Source organism: Abrus precatorius, unplaced genomic scaffold (assembly GCF_003935025.1).
Source record: "Abrus precatorius isolate BTA unplaced genomic scaffold, Abrus_2018 Scaffold9, whole genome shotgun sequence".
Classification (NCBI taxonomy): Eukaryota; Viridiplantae; Streptophyta; class Magnoliopsida; order Fabales; family Fabaceae; genus Abrus; species Abrus precatorius.
In genome coordinates this window covers 25,472,004-25,490,306 of record NW_020874439.1, presented here as the reverse complement: position 1 = coordinate 25,490,306, position 18,303 = coordinate 25,472,004, and the positions used below count along the sequence as shown (strand labels likewise).

General features: G+C 30.2%; 3 protein-coding genes across 10 annotated transcripts; 2 read left to right on the top strand and 1 right to left on the bottom strand.

Moving 5' to 3' along the window:
* Positions 1-1,959: 1,959 nt before the first annotated feature.
* On the bottom strand, positions 1,960-5,946 carry LOC113849305 (probable E3 ubiquitin-protein ligase RHB1A). 7 transcript variants are annotated; one of them, XM_027479111.1, is made up of 5 exons: positions 5,783-5,946; positions 5,122-5,297; positions 3,011-3,383; positions 2,789-2,898; positions 1,960-2,589 (listed from the first exon to the last, which is right to left on the bottom strand). In XM_027479111.1, exons 2-5 carry the CDS (start codon positions 5,182-5,184, stop codon positions 2,560-2,562), a joined length of 576 nt encoding a protein of 191 aa, XP_027334912.1. In that variant the 5' UTR covers positions 5,185-5,297; positions 5,783-5,946; the 3' UTR covers positions 1,960-2,559. The 7 variants fall into 7 exon arrangements, with proteins under 7 accessions (XP_027334912.1, XP_027334913.1, XP_027334918.1 ...); XM_027479112.1 differs by having other exon boundaries at positions 2,020-2,589; positions 5,122-5,300; XM_027479117.1 differs by having other exon boundaries at positions 2,021-2,589; positions 5,720-5,946.
* Positions 5,947-8,813: 2,867 nt separating this feature from the next.
* Positions 8,814-10,878, top strand: LOC113851383 (pentatricopeptide repeat-containing protein At2g46050, mitochondrial). The gene has a single exon (XM_027481848.1). It carries the CDS (start codon positions 8,901-8,903, stop codon positions 10,839-10,841), a length of 1,941 nt encoding a protein of 646 aa, XP_027337649.1. The 5' UTR covers positions 8,814-8,900; the 3' UTR covers positions 10,842-10,878.
* Positions 10,879-13,156: 2,278 nt separating this feature from the next.
* LOC113849695 (calmodulin-binding receptor-like cytoplasmic kinase 2) lies at positions 13,157-16,747 on the top strand. 2 transcript variants are annotated; one of them, XM_027479784.1, is made up of 6 exons: positions 13,157-13,475; positions 14,034-14,260; positions 14,722-14,890; positions 15,002-15,091; positions 15,224-15,525; positions 16,074-16,747. In XM_027479784.1, the coding sequence occupies exons 1-6, from the start codon at positions 13,229-13,231 to the stop codon at positions 16,332-16,334; spliced, it is 1,296 nt and encodes a 431-aa protein (XP_027335585.1). In that variant the 5' UTR covers positions 13,157-13,228; the 3' UTR covers positions 16,335-16,747. The 2 variants fall into 2 exon arrangements, with proteins under 2 accessions (XP_027335585.1, XP_027335584.1); XM_027479783.1 differs by having other exon boundaries at positions 13,157-13,487.
* The last annotated feature ends 1,556 nt before the right edge of the window (positions 16,748-18,303 follow it).

Genomic DNA, 18,303 nt, shown 5'->3' with positions numbered 1-18,303 from the left:
GTAATAGTCAGTTTAGTCAAATGTCTATTTTTCTTCACTTGTAATACACTTCTAAAAATATTTTTATAATTAGTCATTTTTAAAAGTTAAAATTTTGCTTTTTTTATATATATAAATTATTTAATTTTGTAAAGCTAATCGTAAAATTATATTGAAGAAGATATTTAAAAATATGTGTCGCTAATATTCTGCATTTTTTTAATATTTAACCTCTCTTCGGTGTTTGTTGGGTGAAGTCCACCCAAATTACCTCTTATAGCTTCTGGTGTTTTTCAAAATCTGAAATATTCTCATATAAAGGATTAAATCGTACCATTGTATAAAATTTTAAATTTTAAAATAAATGAAATTCTATTGAATTATAAATCTGCGCATTAACTCGATTTAATTTATGATTTTAATATTTGAACTTTTTAAAATTTTAATAGCTCTTATTATTTTACTCTTATGTCAATAAAAGTGTTGATAAGTTATTTGTGATGATTTTACGCTAATGCAAACCTTCAGTTATTTTTAAATTTTTGTTTATCATAAAATAAGTTAATTATTATGTCTATAATTGTATACTAACGTTTTTTAAAAGAAATAATAAACTTATGTGCAATTTTCATTGCATTTAAAATTGTTTGATTATGAAAGTAATTTACAATACAAATTTTAAAATTAATTTTGCTTGCAATTTCACTCTTGTAAGGTTTCGCCATCAAATTCCATTTCCAGCTCAAACGACCACTCCAAGAAGCCCATTTTTAGAATGCAGATTTCTTTTCTTTTTTAAAAAGAAAAATCGATAAATTTAGGTTATGACTTATGACTATGTTGCTACAAAAGTCATGGAAAGTGGTTAAATGGGTGCTTATTCCACCTTTGCCTTTGGTTAAGGGGTTGGATTTGGCAAGAACTTTGAATTTCACTCATCATTATTTTTTTTTTCAAAGTTTTGCCCCACATTACTTTGAGGAAAAATGGTTTCAATGATAATCCCTGCTCATAAAAGAAGAAAACCAAGAAGAAAAATTGCTGTTATTCGGCATGCTTATCAATCAACCATAATTTACGATCAAAACATCATCATAAGGTTTTGTTTTTGACAATTGCTACTCTTTATTTTCCTTTTTTTTGCTTGAAAAAAATTAACTCCAGCCTTTAAGGCAGAGTTTAATCAACTGATAATATAAAATTTTGTTGAAAAAAGTGTTTATCATACTTTTATAATTTTAATATAATAAATATTTTTTACGATAAAAATTTACTACTTTTAGATGCTTAACCTCAACTCTAACAAAAATCCATTTTTCTTAACCAATCAAAAAGCCTTGCCATATCTCCTAGGTTCTCATGATTTAAGCCCTTGTTTGGTTATAAATTAATTTTGAATAGGTGACTGTGATTAACATATGTATAAAAATTAATCTGAATAAGAATAAAATTTTTAACCTTAAACAGATAGGGACTCAAATGTGGGGTAGAGCCTAAAATGCCAGTGACTAATATTTATTGCTCCAATGTTGGATAATCTATTACCGCCATTATCCGTTTACAAAACTGTTTAGAACAGTTTTCTTATACATGTTATCATAGTCAACCAAAGTAGGCAGAGAAGGGAAGTTCACAGTACTATACAAGAAAGGGAAAGAAGGGGTCACTATTATTCCATGGCAAGGAATTTATGAGAGGGGGAAATGGAAAAGTTTTATTGCTTTGATTTGAGACATTCAATATTTGAGTTGGGAAAGTAGGGTAGGGAGGCATTAATAGTGCCATTGACATGTTGAACTGATTGGACTATTTTGTTTAATTCAGAGACTCACGTGCAGTTTGGAGTTTAGACTTAAGCCAAACTATCCATACACATGCACACAGAAAGACAACTGTAACATCTAGAATTTATAGCTCTTGCTTCCTTTTACAGCATCATACTCCCACCACATGCAAACCAACAAATTGAGATCACTGTCAACAACAAACCAGAAAAATGTACATTGATTAACAATGTTCATAATTACGCATTTTGCCATCAACCAGAAGAGATTTTAATTGAAAATAAAGGGGTTTAAGTGAATACAACAAGAGATGGGATCCACCAGAATATATACATACATTGAAAATGCAGCAAAATGTAAAGCAAACTTGATTTACAAGAGAAGTATACTTTTTCTTTTCTCCCATAAAGAAAATTACACATAAAAACAAATAAATAGAGAATTTTGTACAAGAAAATGGAGACCAGCAAAGCAACACAATGGTGGGGGAGGAGCCATTTTGTGAACATGAATTTCTTCATCTTGAGAAAAGCTGCATTCTTTTACTAATAATAGGTAAATTCCAACATGAGAAATTGCACTCAAAGAGACATGCAATGTGGTGTAGCATTCTGTCAAAACCTTCTCATTCTTCTCACAGATTGTAAACCCAATGAGTGGGCCCACAAAAACAGCGACCTTTTGAATGCACTATGAATTGAAAATGAATCTGTGCCATCTTCTAACCAGCTATCAAACAATGAGTTTTCATCTATCCTTTACACATTTAGCAAGCTTTTCTTTTAAAACAATAGAACTAGTTAAGTGTCTGGTCAAATACCATCTCCTGTAATATCAAGGAAAGAAAGAATTTCACTAAAAATTAACATAATTGGTAAACAAGATAAAAAAGCTCAGAGAGATTGTATTTTATTTTCAACAATACCAGTAATGCACATTTAGTAGGAACTGCTGGAGTTTGTTTACCCAAAAAAGAAGCGGAAAATTTTCATTATACGGGTAATAATTGATGCAAAAAGCCAAACCTGATCACATATAGGACAGGAGTCACTTCTTTCCATCCACTCAAGAATGCATGACAGATGAAAGTGGTGTTCACATTTTGTCAGAGTTTTAGGATTCTCAACATCATACTCTGCATTAAAAATAAGAATAATAATGAAATGATAGTTTCCAGAAACAGTCAGAACTTATTAGTCTTGATCCCTCAACTGAACATGGAAAATATAAAGATAACTTCTACTTACCTTCAAGACAAATTGGACAGACGTCCTCTTCTTCTGTCACTAATGCATGTGATTCATTTGATTTTGGCAGTTCTGCCTTCCTTGGAGAAAAAGGTGCAGAATTAGCTTGAGCTTTACAGTCAGATTCTTCGAGATCCTCACATGTAATTAATGTTTCAAAACTACTTCCACTAAGAGTTTCTCTGCCTGACTCAGAATCTGTTGATGCTGGACCTCCCAGGACCACATCATAAGGTAGAGGTGCAGGAGGGGGCTGGTATGTATCAGGCGTGGACGTTTCCAGGTTCAAGCCCACCAGCAATCCAGCAGTGAGTGAAACAGCTGTACCATCATTAGATGTTAAAGATTCACGCTCTTCTAAAGTTGTTGGGCACTGAAAACAGGAGTTTTGTAGATATCATATCAAATGTTCATGGCAAAATATACTGTCATAAAAAACACTAGACTAGTATACAGATTATATTTCAGAAAACACTTAATTTCAAAGAGAATGACGAAAACAATCAAATTAAACAACAATTCAGCTATCTTTCCATCTGACATCTCTCATGCCGGAAATGCTGCAGAGTTTTTGGCTAGAGAGAGAAGAAAGCATAGATAATATGGAAATAGTTATAAATTGCATAGAATCCATCTATAACAAATGAAGTTTCTCCCTTACACTCTCAATACTCTCATCCCTTCAAGCAATAACTGCTCAGGAAAATGTTGATCTTTGAATCAAGTGAAAACACAAAGGATTATCTTTCTATATCCTTCCTGCCAGGGGTAAGCATCTATTTAGTCAAATTTATCTATTGATTTTCATTTCACTGTCTGATGAGAAAATATCAAATATATAAAAAAGGAAAATAAAAATAGAACTAGCGCAAAGTCAACAGATTATCTGGCAGTAACGTTAACACGTGCCTGCATTTAAAAAAGTTGGACATGATCACAACATGAACCATAGGGTAACAAAGATAAAAGTATGATTCCTGTAGAAAAAAAATGAATCTATTCTTGATCAAAGTTCCACCTTGACATTTACTTGACGAAATCAATGTTTTCAGCATTTGACAACTTACATCTACATTTTGGAAATCTTTTTATTTGCAACAACTGCATTAATAGAATTTCATGGCATTCCAATTTTAAGTTAAAATGCAAATATTCAGTTCGAAATTTCATAACCATTTCATCAAATAGTGACGAAATCAAGTGAATTGTAGCAGAGGTCTTCTAGCAGTAAGTTGACGATGAAATAGTTTGAATTTTCCTTCAATAGTGGTAATTCACTCAAATATTAATGAAGACAATGATTCCAAGCATAGATGAGAGTGGTATTTCTGAAGTAAAAACTAAGATAGCAAGGGTAGCTTATTCACTTGATTGCAATAACTATTACACCAACTTTAGTTTCCCTCGACTTTATCATGCAAGCTGATTCCTTCCTTCTTGCTTTTGCTGAAAAGGATAACCTACTAGATGAATCCCAAATTTAATGAACCTTCAATATTCAATAAATTTCATAATTAAATTTAAATCATGATTTTATGGTGCCATTTTTTCTTGGAGTTTGTAAGCATTTGTAATGGAGTGACTGATAGCTACTATTTGTTTGTTTTTTTTCAGTAACTCTGTGTGTGTTTGCATAAAAAATGGGGAGCAAGTGAGAGTATTTTTGGCCGACCTGTTTGTTATAATTTGATGCAGGGACCCATCCAAGCGTTTTACAATTGGTACAGCAACAGAATATATGTAAGTTTCCACAGATGAAACTTACTGACAGAAACAGTTAAAGAAGAAATTATACTGAGGGTTTGGATCTCTTTCATTATTTCTATCTGTTTTCTTAGAAAACAGAGCTTTTATTTTGCCATTTTTGTTTACTATCATAAGGGGGGCTCATTAACTAACAGATGGACAGAGAACTAAAGGATAATAAAATACAGACAAGATAAAAGTATCACCTAGAATCAATGCCAACACCATATTCTGTCATTAATCAATTTGTACAATATGGTAAAAGGATTCGTGCCATAAACCGACAATGATAGATTGATGTTTATAAGCTACCATATATTATACATATGCTATAACCAGGTAAGAGAGGATAGAAAATTACTAACATAGTAATATACTGGTGTTCCATGCAGGTGCGGTTTTCTGGCAGAACAACAGCAACCTCCCATTTTCCAGCAATTCTCTTCCGTTATTTAATTAAACCTATCAGTGATATTCTCATTCTTTTCTGTTATTCAGGATCAAAAGAGGATCAGGGGCCACCAGACTTTATGCATCCATTCTGCTACCACATGACAAAAAAGAGTAAATAAATACGAATCTATTTAACATTAGAAACGAACTTATATCCCATAAAGCCATGAAATCAATCTCAACAGAAAAAATGATACAAACAAACTCAAAGTGAAATAATCAATTACATAGTTATAGCAGCATAAACATAATACCAAATTGCATGTAGTCTTATTATAGACAATAGATTACATAGTACTGTGGTGAAAAGATACAAATGCCTTAACTCACAGCTTCATGTCTATATTTCAACTCAATTCAACATCACCCCAATTGCATATTACCCCAATTAGCATACAAATTTGGCCAAAAAAAAAAAAAAAAAACCTTTTCCCCGAATCAATAAGAACACAGCAGCAGAGGACTAAAAAAGAAGAAGGCGTTAGAGAAAGCAATAAAAGGGTCGAACACCATTTACATCAATATAAAATTGATGGCATAAACCCTAAATTTAGCGGTGGAAAAAGAAGGTACCTTTTTGGTAGGAGGAGATGGGAAATGGGTTTGAGGAAATTGAGAAATGGTGAAAGGTTAGTGTGTAGAAACGGTGGTTACTTTGCGCTCCACTCGTTTCTCTCTCATAATAAGAGGGTTTTGTCGTATGTTGGCTTTTGCAATTGGGAGCCTTCAACTACATCACTTAAGTCAACTCATTTCCTCTGCTTTAGCTTCGTAAGCTCGTCAACAGGCTCACCACCTCAACTCATTTATTCTTAATTATTAGACTAATATTAATTTATAATTTTTAATATATTTATATTATTAATTATTTTTAAAAAATATTATTTTTATATACCATAAGTATCTTTTGTTTCACAGAATGATTCCTTCTAATTGATTCATATGTTCGGTGATAAAATAAAATAAAATAATTTTAACAAATGATTAATTTATAAAATAAATTAATGATAAAAAATATATTGAAAAAACATAATGCTAACATTCACTTGTTTGAAAGATATTTTTATTCTCATTAATTTAACTTAAGTTTAATGAATTCATTTTTTATATTGTAAAGATTTTTTTTTATTGTTTTAATATTTTTTTACCTATAATTATAAAAATGGTAAAAAAAAAAAAATATTTTGGCATTAGATTAATTTAAGAAACTCTAAATTCAAATATTTCTTGAATACACAATTGGGTTGGATAATAAGTTTGAGTCTCACTTAAATGCAAATGTCTACACACTTAACACTCCATACACACATCCACAAGGAAGTATAACTAAGAGGCCACACCTTCCATCATAAGCTCCAAATCCTTCTACTGTTAAACCATGCTTGATTATATCCTATATGACTACTAAATTAAATTACCTTAAGTTGTGTATCACTCATATATAATTAGTGGCACTAATTAAAGTATCTTAATTGTGTATTACTCATGTATAATCAAAGATATTAAATACATCATCTATTTTATATTATCAATTAATTGGTGTATTCCTTAATTTTAAAATCGGAGTACATTTAGAGGTATCTCACTTTCATTCTCAACTTTAAGCTTGTTGTGTTATAGGTTGACAAACTCATCATCAATCTATTTTAGAGTCATCATCCTTAGGCCTATTAAAATGACACCTTTTTAATAATGTAGTACATAAATCTAAACCAATATGTTTAATGACTTTGATTATTTATTATGACAATTTTATAAGTTAATAAACTAATTATTATTAATTTAAAAGCAAATGAAGAGAAACAAATGGAAACATTATATATTTTTTTATTTGAAAAGTTTGAAAGAATAAAATGACAAGCGAGGAAAGGTAAAGGGTTGTTTGGTATTTGAATTATTTTAATTATAAAAGTGATACTTTAATTTTATTTTTTTTATTTTCAAATATTTATACATAAAACAAATTTTTTTTTTGGTAATTTTTACTATTTATTTACGAATTTAAAATATGAAGAAAACTTGTGACGTTTTATTATTTAAAATAAAAGCAAAAAGTATTATCCTAAACCAATTTTTTTATCATCCAATTTTTAAGTGTTTTTTTTAATACAATAAGATTCCCCCCCCCCCCCCCTATCCCTTTCTATTCTTTAAATCAAGCAATAGGAAGAAAAAAATATAATATTTATTTATTTATTTTATTCAAAAGATACAATTTAAAAATCTTATTTATAGGAACAAAACTCACCATGAGACATTGATAAACCTGAAGAAAATATGAGAAAGTTCGGAGTAAGGTCAGTTCTTAACTAAATACTACTGATTTAGACTATTTTAAAAGAAATATTGATTATAAATTCTTTAAAATAAAAATGTAGTTTATTCAAACACATTATAATTATACGTGTAAAATTTCATTGTTAATTCCTCAAAGTAAAGGATATATTTTGAAAGATAAAATATAAAATTATAACAAATAATTAGAATCGAACAGTTAAAATTTACACTATAATACATATATATAACAATAAATTATTAAAATATTAAAAAGTAATAATTAATATTTTAGTCAACAATTTATATAATCGATGCACTTTTAAAAGAACCAAATCATTTTTAAGCGCTATGTCGTCGAAAATCTTTGATGATATAAAATTATTTCCAATAATTCATTTGGCGTGTATTTTATAAATGTGTGGACCCACATTCTTATCCTATAATGATAGTGTTTTTGGGTACAATCAGCAGAATGATATTAAAAAATATAAAATAATTATCACAATATTAAAGAATAAAACAAAGCATTTATTAGGATTCTGATATCAAACACTCATTTTCATTATTAGATGAATTATATCAATTCAATTTTTTTGAAAGCTTACAATAATTTTCCCCCTTATCGCATAGCTTTATTCATGCTAAAGAATGGCACTTAGGTGCATCAAGAGTGGATAGAAAAATGAAAAAAAAAAAGAATCCTAAATTTTGATTAAATTGGATATTTGCTATTGAAATTATTTATTTATTTTTTGTCCAAAGATGTTTGATTAAAAAAATAAAGCCCAAGAGACCAACCTTGGCTAAGGCAATACAGTAGACAAAATATATTTAAATAAGAACTTTTTTTATTATTAATATATTTTCTTTGATTTTTAATATTTTTAAATTAATACCTTTACATTGATTAACAAATTCTTAAAGTAATATCTAGCAGAGAAAAAAATTAATTAGATGAAGGAAAGTCTTGGTTTACACGAGTCTAATATATTTTTCGAACACAAGAATACTTTGTTTTGTGTATTCCACTTATGTTTTTTTTTTAAAAGTAAAACTAAATCTTTTTAATACGACCTGAATTGAAAGTATATTTAAAGATTTATTGTATAATTTTTGCGACAAATCAATTGAGTTATCTTTAAATAAAGTAATAAAGCCAAGTCTTAAAAAATAATTAATATATTATTTAAAGATATTAATAATAATATTATTATAATATGCGGAGGCCACTTTTTATTTGAAGGTTAAGCCATGTAGAGAGTATCTAGAAGTAGAAGATTGAATATGTATGCCATGAACACTTATTAGCATTATTTTTAAGAAAATAAAAAATGCTTTTACATGCCATGAACCGTTGAACCTTTGCCCAAATCTCTAACATGAAAATTGCAAGTTCAACTGTGTTTAGCCTCTTATGCTCTGCAAATTCCATTTTATAAAGCAGCTGTGTTTCCCTCCAACCCCTTATTCATTTGTCACTCAATGCACCCATTCATGGAGCAGACTCAGAGCTTCTGTGCCAATTCCTCATGAAACCCATTTCAGGGATCCTCACACTGTTCATTTGTTTTGTGCCAATGCCCTCAAAGTTTCTTCCAAAAGGGCCTTTCTTCCTGAAGGAAAACAATTACATGCCCACTTGATAAAGTTTGGATTTTGTCATGTTCTGTCCTTGCAAAATCAGATTTTGAGTGTTTATCTTAAATGCAAGGAAATTGAAGATGCAGAGAAACTGTTTGAGGAATTGCCTGTCAGAAATGTGGTGTCATGGAATATTCTAATTCGTGGTGTTGGTGGATGTGGTAATGGAAGTGACTTGAATTCACAACTGGGTTTGTCTTATTTCAAAAGGATGTTGTTGGAAATGGTGGTTCCAGATGGTACAACTTTTAATGCTCTCATTGGTGGCTGTGCTAAGTTTCATGACATTGATTTGGGTATCCAATTGCATTGCTTTGTAGTGAAACTGGGATTTGAGTTGGATTGTTTTGTTGGAAGCGCTCTGGTTGATTTATATGCAAAATGTGGTTTAGTTGAGAATGCATGGAGAGTTTTTTATGTTGTTCCAAGTAGAGATTTGGTTATGTGGAATGTGATGATTTCTTGCTTTGTCTTGAATTGTTTACCAGAAGAGGCGTTTAGCTTGTTCAGCTGGATGCGGTTGGATGGTGCAAATGGGGACGAGTTCACTTTTAGCAGCCTGCTTAGTACATGTGATACTTTGGAATATTATGACTTTGGAAAGCAGGTTCATAGTCTTATTCTTAGACAGTCATATGATTCAGATGTTTTAGTGGCTAGTACATTGATCAATATGTATGCGAAAAACGAAAATATAATTGACGCGCGTAGAGTATTTGATAGGATGGTGATTCGAAATGTGGTGGCATGGAACACCATAATTGTTGGGTGTGGGAATTACGGAGACGGAAATGAGGTTATGAAACTTCTCAGAGAGATGCTTCGCGAAGGGTTTTTCCCTGATGAACTGACTATTTCCAGCACTCTTAGTTCATGTGGCTATGCCTCAGCTGTTACTGAAATAATGCAAGCTCATGCTCTTGCAGTTAAATTATCATTTCAAGAATTTTTATCTGTTGCTAATTCTTTGATTAGTGCGTACTCCAAGTGTGGTAGTATCACTAGTGCATGTAAGTGCTTCAGCTTAGCATCAGATCCTGATCTTGTTACATGGACTTCATTGATAAATGCATATGCATTTCACGGTCTTGCCTTGGAAGCAATTGAGATGTTTGATAAGATGCTATCTTATGGCATAATACCAGATCAAATTTCTTTTCTTGGCGTCCTCTCTGCTTGTGTCCATGGCGGGCTCGTCACAAGGGGTCTTCACTACTTTAGCTTAATGACCAATGTGTATCAGATTGTTCCTGATTCAGAGCACAATACTTGCCTTGTTGACCTTCTTGGACGATATGGTCTTATAAATGAGGCTTTTAAATTCATGAGGTCAATGCCAATGGAAGCTGAATCAAATACTTTGGCAGCATTTATTGGTTCTTGCAATCTCCATGCAAATATAGAACTGGCTAAATGGGCTGCAGAAAAGCTCTTCATCATAGAGCCAGAGAAGAATGTAAACTATGCAGTTTTGTCTAACATTTATGCATCCCATAGACATTGGTATGATGTGGAAAGAGTTCGAAAAATGATGGAGCATAAGGGTGATGCAAGAGTCCCTGGTTGCAGCTGGATAGAGATTGCTAATCAAGTTCATTCATTTGTATCCAATGATAAGGCACACCCTAAAGCATTAGAAATTTATGCCACATTAAAAATGCTTCTTAGACCAATGAATGAGAAAATATTGTATGAATTTGTAAAGAATGCATGAGACCATCATCTACATAATGATTTATATGCATGGATTATCCCATGCTTTGCTTAAAATATGGTACTTGGTCATCTGTGATCTTGTTTGAACTAACATGCTAAACAAATGCTTCATCCATATATTGTTAAATGCTGCTACTCGTGTGAGGTACCAAATGCAAAATGATGACTCTAAATATGTAACGTAGTAATACTGCTAACGAAATCATGAAAAGGAGAGTATTGAAGTAGAAGTGTTTAATAATTTTACACTATCAACTTATTAAGATATTTATATCTTGTCTCTATGTTATCATATGGTATTTTTAACTACTATTTGTTAATATTTCTCAACCGGAAATTATACCAATTTAGTTTATGCAGAGAAATATAAAATATTTAAATCTTTTCTTAAAATTTAATTTTTAAATTTATATAGTTATTGGAAAAATATATTTTTCATTTTTATTCTTAAACTACATTGAATGGTGGCTTAATTGTATTTTTACTCTTCATAATTTAACTTATGTGTGTTTTTAATTTTTTAATTTTTAATTACTTATATTTAGTCTTCATAAATTTTTAGTTGTTTAAATTACATCCTTCATCCTAAAATTTCATTAAATAATCAATAGAAATATAACAAAATTATAATATATCATTAATTCATACAAGTTTTAAAAATAAAAAAGTATGTATAATAATTAAATAAAATTTGTATTATATTTTACACATTTCATATACCAATGATATGTCACGCTTCTATTATATTTTTATTTAGTATCAGATAAGACATTAGAGTGAGGAATTTAATGTAAATAATTAAAAAATTATACAAGTAATTAAAATAAAAAAATTTAAAATCATGTATAAATTAAACTATAAGAAGTAAAATTTCAACTAAGCTAAATTTAAAAAATAATTTCGTGGACTGTGAATCAGCGCAGGGAAGAAGATTATGCTTTTATAAAATTGCAAGATTACCAATCAAAAACAAAGGGTTGGTTGATTTGTGAAGTAGCACACGGAAAGGAAGAAAAATGACAATTACTGTTTTCATGCCAACGAAGCCCAATTTAAAATGCTTTGATCAAACTCTTTGAGCTTGGAATGCCTGCATTGTCAATCAACAACCTTGAAAATTAAATGTTAACTACCTCCAAATTCTTGACCAAAGAAAATAAATTATATGACTTCTAATTATTTGATAATACATTTTTTCTTTTAATTTTTTTTAGTATTTCATTATGTAAAATATATATATATATATATATATATATATATATATATATATATATTTCAAAACTTTTAGAAATTTTTATATGACTTCATATATTTAAACTATATAGTCTTGTAAAATATCAGGATACAATCTAAAGAATAAACTTTGAAATTATATTTTTTAATTGAAAGATTAATGATTAGGATTGCAGTAATATATGTGCGTGGTGTGGTCACAATATATATTCCATACCAAAAAATATTAGCTATTAAAACATTATTAAAATCTGATTCATTTGTAAAATTTATAATTTATATATATATATGAGTTCCTTTTTATTTATTGGTCCAAACATTGACATCAAACAGTGTCATAGCCTACTTTGAAAGTCTCATTAAAATCTGATTCATCAAAATTTAACAGCTAAGTCAATGCATGAAATGTTCCTTTTTGGATACCTCTAGCCATTTGCTAAACATCGAAAACATTCTTTTCTTCTTAGGTTACCATCATTGTCGACTTTTCCAGAATTATTTTCAAACAGCTTAAAAAGGAACTATCATTCAATATTTACATTAATGTACCATGAAAATGTGTTTATCCTTCTCATTTTAGAAAAACAGGGTCAGAGAGACTAGTAGAAGCCCAAACACAGACAAATAAACAACAAAATGAATTGATATACTACCGAAAATTCATGTGAATTCAATTTTAATACAATGTTTTTATATCATAATCATTTTATTATATTATTTTTAATTATGTTAAGTGTTTTTTTATGTTATATATTTATTTTATTTAGTATAAATTTATTTGTTATTACTAAGTATAATATTTTTTTAAAATTTATTAATTTTAAAGTAATCATATAATATTTTTTAATTACTAATAAAAATTTTGTGTAACGTTTCGTGAAAAAAAAATTGAAAGCATTTTGGGAGGAAAATAAGGAAGGATTTGAAAAAGTGGTATAAAAAGAGGTCGAAAATTAGTCAATTAATTGAACGTTGGCAGCAACCACCGAAATTGAAGAGATGCAACTTGCAAAGCTTGGCTTCCACGGCGCATAATAGCGCCACCCACTTTTAATTATTTCCAAACAAAACGCAAAGTCGTTGCACTCATTACTTCACTTCAGTTGACTCTCTCTCTAACCCCTACGCGCCAATTTTCTCTCTCTAAAAAAAATGTCATCTCCGTATTCTCACCGCCGGCGATCCAGCTCCGATTACCGGAGCACTCCGGGACGCGTTCCTCACTCCCCCTTATACCCCTCTTCCGAACTCAGCACCTCCACCACATCCTCTGGCCGCCAGAACCCCCTCGCCGGCGCCGCCAGGTCCTTCGCCGGAATGTTTTCCGCTTGCTTCACGCCGCCGGAGTCCAATAGCTCCAAGAGTCTTGAGGATTCCGTGGAATTCAAGTCTTCATCTAGTAATACTAACAGTTCTGTTTTTTGCACTCTCTGTTGAAGAATAAATAGGTGGAAAATTGAGTATTCTTTTGGAGAATTATTTAATTTTTTTATTTGGATCTTGGAGTTTGAGTTTGTGTCTCAAAAAGTTTCTGTTTTTGAGCTGCTGAGAAAAAGGGTAGAAATGTCAAGAAATTTTGAGTTGGAACATGTGATTTTTGCGTCATCAATTTTTAGTGGCTAGTATGTTACTATAGCTCTGAATTTTATCTTGATCCTGGTTTTGACTTTGATTATGGCTCAATAATTTGGTGAAATCCCAGTTCTCAAAATCATGGCTTTTGTGCAGTGCAAGTTACATAGCCAGGAATTGCTTAATTTCATCAATGCATTATGTCATTTAGGTCACTAGTTTAGTTTATATAGTTTTCTTAAGTTTTTAAGCATCTAATATGAATGTGTGTGAACCATTTTGGGAAGTGCTGCTATGAGTAGATTTATATTCATGCTCATAAAATGGAGTGGATGAATTAGAATAAGCTTTTGTGTTTTTTTCTTAACTGTATTAAATGATTCAGGGGCTGGTAGTCAAAGAGGGCGTGGCTCAAATCTAGGTATCGGCATCAGTTCACAGAACTCAATCCGGGGGAAGGAACCTGGCATTGTGAAATTCACCATGGAGGAAATTTTACAAGTCACAAGAAACTTCTCCCCTTCTTTCAAGATTGGTCAAGGTGGCTTTGGGGCAGTTTACAAGGCCAAACTCCTAGATGGATCTGTTGTTGCAGTAAAACGTGCCAAGAAGGTTGTTTAGAGTCTGTTTGTTTTAAAGTTGAGAAGAATTGATTTTTATAGAATTAATTTTGAACTGTTAAATGTAATTAAGATATACATTAAAATAAAACTTATACTTTGTTTTGTTTTGTTGGTGTTGTTTATCAATTAAAATCATAGTTTTATTTTTAAAAAAAAATTGCATTAAATAATATTACATATCATCAAAGATAAAACTCTAATTTTGATCAATAAACAACACTTAAGTTTTGTCCTTAAAATTAATCTTACTCTTAGATTTTAATTTGAGCTTGTGTCTTTTGTTGGAAGTTCCGATGATTGATTATTTTCAGTTATAAATCAAGCATGTACTAAGTTGGTTTTAGCCTTTTCCTTTGTTCAGTTGTGTGAGTATCACCATTTAGGTAGAATAAGAGTGTTAGTGATAACAAGCACCCAAAGGTTATTGGTTAATTTCATTTTGTTCAGCAGATTGTGTATGAGAAACATTTGGGGGTAGAGTTCCAGAGCGAGATCCAAACACTATCACGGGTGGAACATTTGAACTTGGTCAAATTCTATGGATACTTGGAGCAAGGGGATGAAAGGATTATTATTGTGGAGTATGTTCCAAATGGAACCCTTAGAGAACATTTAGATTGTGAGTTTCTCTAACTCTAGCCTTTTAGCTATTTTGTGTTTTTGTAGTTAGACCTTGCCTTAAGCATTGGCTTTTTGTGCCTACAACAACCTGATCAAAGGATTATTACAGGCATTCATGGAAACATTCTGCACCTCGCTGCTCGTCTAGACATCGCAATTGATGTGTCTCATGCTATCACTTATCTTCATATGTATATAGGTACAAGTCATTGGTTATCAAGCAAATCATTAATTTCATCATGACAAAGTGCATAGTTGTTTGTCCCTTATGACAAAGAATGCTGAAAGAGAATCTCACAAGTGTTGTATATTCATTGTATTTTCTTTGTAGATCATCCTATCATTCATAGGGACATAAAATCTTCCAACATTCTCCTCACGGAAAACTTGCGAGCTAAGGTAGCAGACTTTGGTTTTGCTAGACAAGCAGCTGATAGTGATTCTGGCATGACTCATATTTCTACCCAAGTTAAAGGAACAGCTGGATACTTGGACCCTGAATACCTGAAAACTTATCAACTAACTGAGAAGAGTGATGTGTATTCATTTGGAGTTTTGCTTGTTGAACTTGTCACAGGAAGACGCCCCATTGAACCAAAATTTGAACTCAGGGAGAGAATAACGGCAAAATGGGTGTGTACTGTGCTGTTTTCCTTCATATTGTTCTCTTGTTTGCTGTTTAGTACTAGTAGTTTTTCATAATTTTATGAAAAACAAGATCTTCTATGATGTTCCATTTTGTTTAGAAGTTTAGCTTAGCACCGTCTCTTCATGATTGCACCTTCTCAATTCACGTTGTTCAAAATTTTAGCTGGTAAGAAGAATTGAAGAAGCATTTGGAATAAGCTTATAAGAAGCTTATCAAAGCCCACAAAAGTGACATGATCATTTTATAATAGAAAATGTTAACCTAAGCTTTTAGAACTGAGTTTAAGTACCCAAAAATAATATTTTTTATTTAAAAATGCATTTATAACTTTTTAACGTAATAAATATGTTTGTTTTAAATTAAAATTTAATACTTTTTAGTTCTTAAACTAAACCCTAAGAATTGAAATAAACTCTTTACTTTATTTCAGAAAAGTTTCACAAATAAGCTTATAAGCTTTCATTTGATAAGCTTGTTGAATGTGCTTAATTAAATGTTGATTCTGAGTGTAATTTGTTTGCGACAAGTGCAGGCCATGAAGAAGTTTATTGAGGGAGGTGCTATATCAGTGTTGGACCCAAGACTGGATCATAGTGATGCAAATAATTTAGCACTAGAAAAGGTACTTGAATTAGCATTACAATGTTTGGCTCCTCGTAGACAAAGTAGGCCAAATATGAAGAGATGTGCTGAGATCCTTTGGGCCATCCGCAAGGACTACAGAGAGCTATCAGCTTCAAATTTTCGCTCATATTCCACTTCTTCCCAAAGGAGTTCCTCATTGAAAGAATGAGAAGGCTAAAGTTCCAACATTTGCATTAAAGAATGTGAGTTTGGACAAATCATAGCCAAAAAGAAATAAACTCAAGTACAGTTTACTGGATATTTTTGGTAATTTTTTCAATCACATTAGAGTTTTATCTTGGTAACATGTGATAATCTTAAATATCAGCTTTCATGGAGCAAATTATTGAAGTAAAGCTTTGATTTTAATTGAAAAATGATACCAAAAATATATAAGGAACTGACTTAGGTTTGACATATGGGATGGCTGATGTTGGACTAGGGGTGGCAATTAGAAAATCATATTTTGTGGATTTGTACATGAGAGTTTTGGCTTGTGTATAGCAATGGGAAAAAACATTTACCTTAAAAATGAGTGTGCTTTCCTTAATTGTCCGTTTCTTTTTGTTCATGTGACATACTAGGAGAAAAGATTGTATTATTGATTGGAAACTTGATTGGTGTATCAATGCTTGCATTAAATATTACATTTGAGAGTTAAATATTTTCTTCATTTGGACCTGTTGGGACTTATAACAGGGAGATCCTGTTATTAGAGATTTTTTTCACAATTTATTTATGTGATAAATGTTAAGATACTGATTGAGAAATCAAAATACTGATTAAGAAATCAAAAGTAGAAAAATTTTGTAAAAAATCTTAATAAATATACCTTTTTTATGTTTAATTTTTTAAGTAGTACCATAAAGGCACTAATTAACAAGACTCTCTCTCTCTCTCTCTCTCTCTCTCTATATATATATATATATATATATATATATAATTTTTTAGTCACATTACTTATCATATTTTTTTATAGTTACATCACATTACTAGCACCATAAAATATGAAAATAATTGCTTATCTCTTTCTTCTTTGCACCTTTATCAATTATTCAAGTTTTTAAGGAATTTTCACTTGATGGTCTAAGAGAAGAAAAGGAATGAAAAAGATATTTGAGTTACGGTAGATATGTGCTTCTTATGATATGATACAATAATGAGATGGGTTCGTTAGTAATAAATTGAGAAGCAAAATGGCAACGTGCTTTTATATCGTCCAAGTTTCTAATGCAACAACTGTTTGCAGCTTTTGGTTGGACCATTGCAATTTAAATATCAATGCCCCAATTTCTTTTAATAGAATTCAATGATATGAATAGTAATTGCATATAATTATTGGATAGCCATAGAATTTATTTATAATCCATTTTTCTAACATGTATAGTATTATATAAAATAAAAAAATATATATATATATTAATTTTTTGTTAAAAATTATAGAATTCAATAAAATTTTAAAAATTATTTTATAATAGAAAAAAATTATTTTAAATAATAAAATGTATCATCTGACAAGAATTTTCCAAACTAATAATTTGTTTTCTAATGGCTTTTAATTATAGTAATTTGATCAATGTATACAAGAAAAATGTGTATGGAAAGCATATTAAAATTTCCCTCATGTTATACATGTATCTTGTAAAGGTTATATTATTTTCGCAACAAATTTTAACAATATATTTTTTTTTTATCCCTATCACATTACTTATTTTATCATTTTTTTCTTCCTTTCTTATCTAAACTAAGTTATAAAAAAAATTGTACAAATTTATTAAATATAATTTCTTACCTTGTAATAATTAATTAATTAAAGAAAAAACAGAAAAGTAAGAAAGTAGCACCCTCAAATCCTTTTACGACGTGTCATTATTATTATTATTATTTTATTTGGTTGGAATTCCATGATAATGCAAGGTGGCTATATCTTATAAAGTAATTATTTTAACAATGGAAGATAATATTTATATTTTTAATGCATTTTTTAAATATATAATTAATAAATAAAAATAATAATGTATAATATTTTATAATGTTAATATTTGATAGTTGAAATGAAGAAGCATTCTATGTAAGTAGATAGCATGAAAACATACGTACACAATTTCAAATTGAAATTTGAAATCGAGAGATACAGT

Coding starts and splice junctions, on each gene's coding strand:
- LOC113849305 (XM_027479111.1), bottom strand. CDS start 5,184: ATGGGAGGTTGCTGTTGTTCTGCCAGAAAACCGCACCTGCATGGAACA. Junction 3,384..5,121: donor GAACACCAGTATATTACTAT/GTTAGTAATTTT, acceptor TCCTGTTTTCAG/TGCCCAACAACTTTAGAAGA. Junction 2,899..3,010: donor CTGTCCAATTTGTCTTGAAG/GTAAGTAGAAGT, acceptor TTTTTAATGCAG/AGTATGATGTTGAGAATCCT.
- LOC113851383 (XM_027481848.1), top strand. CDS start 8,901: ATGCTCTGCAAATTCCATTTTATAAAGCAGCTGTGTTTCCCTCCAACC.
- LOC113849695 (XM_027479783.1), top strand. CDS start 13,229: ATGTCATCTCCGTATTCTCACCGCCGGCGATCCAGCTCCGATTACCGG. Junction 14,261..14,721: donor CAGTAAAACGTGCCAAGAAG/GTTGTTTAGAGT, acceptor TTTGTTCAGCAG/ATTGTGTATGAGAAACATTT. Junction 15,092..15,223: donor TTATCTTCATATGTATATAG/GTACAAGTCATT, acceptor TTTTCTTTGTAG/ATCATCCTATCATTCATAGG.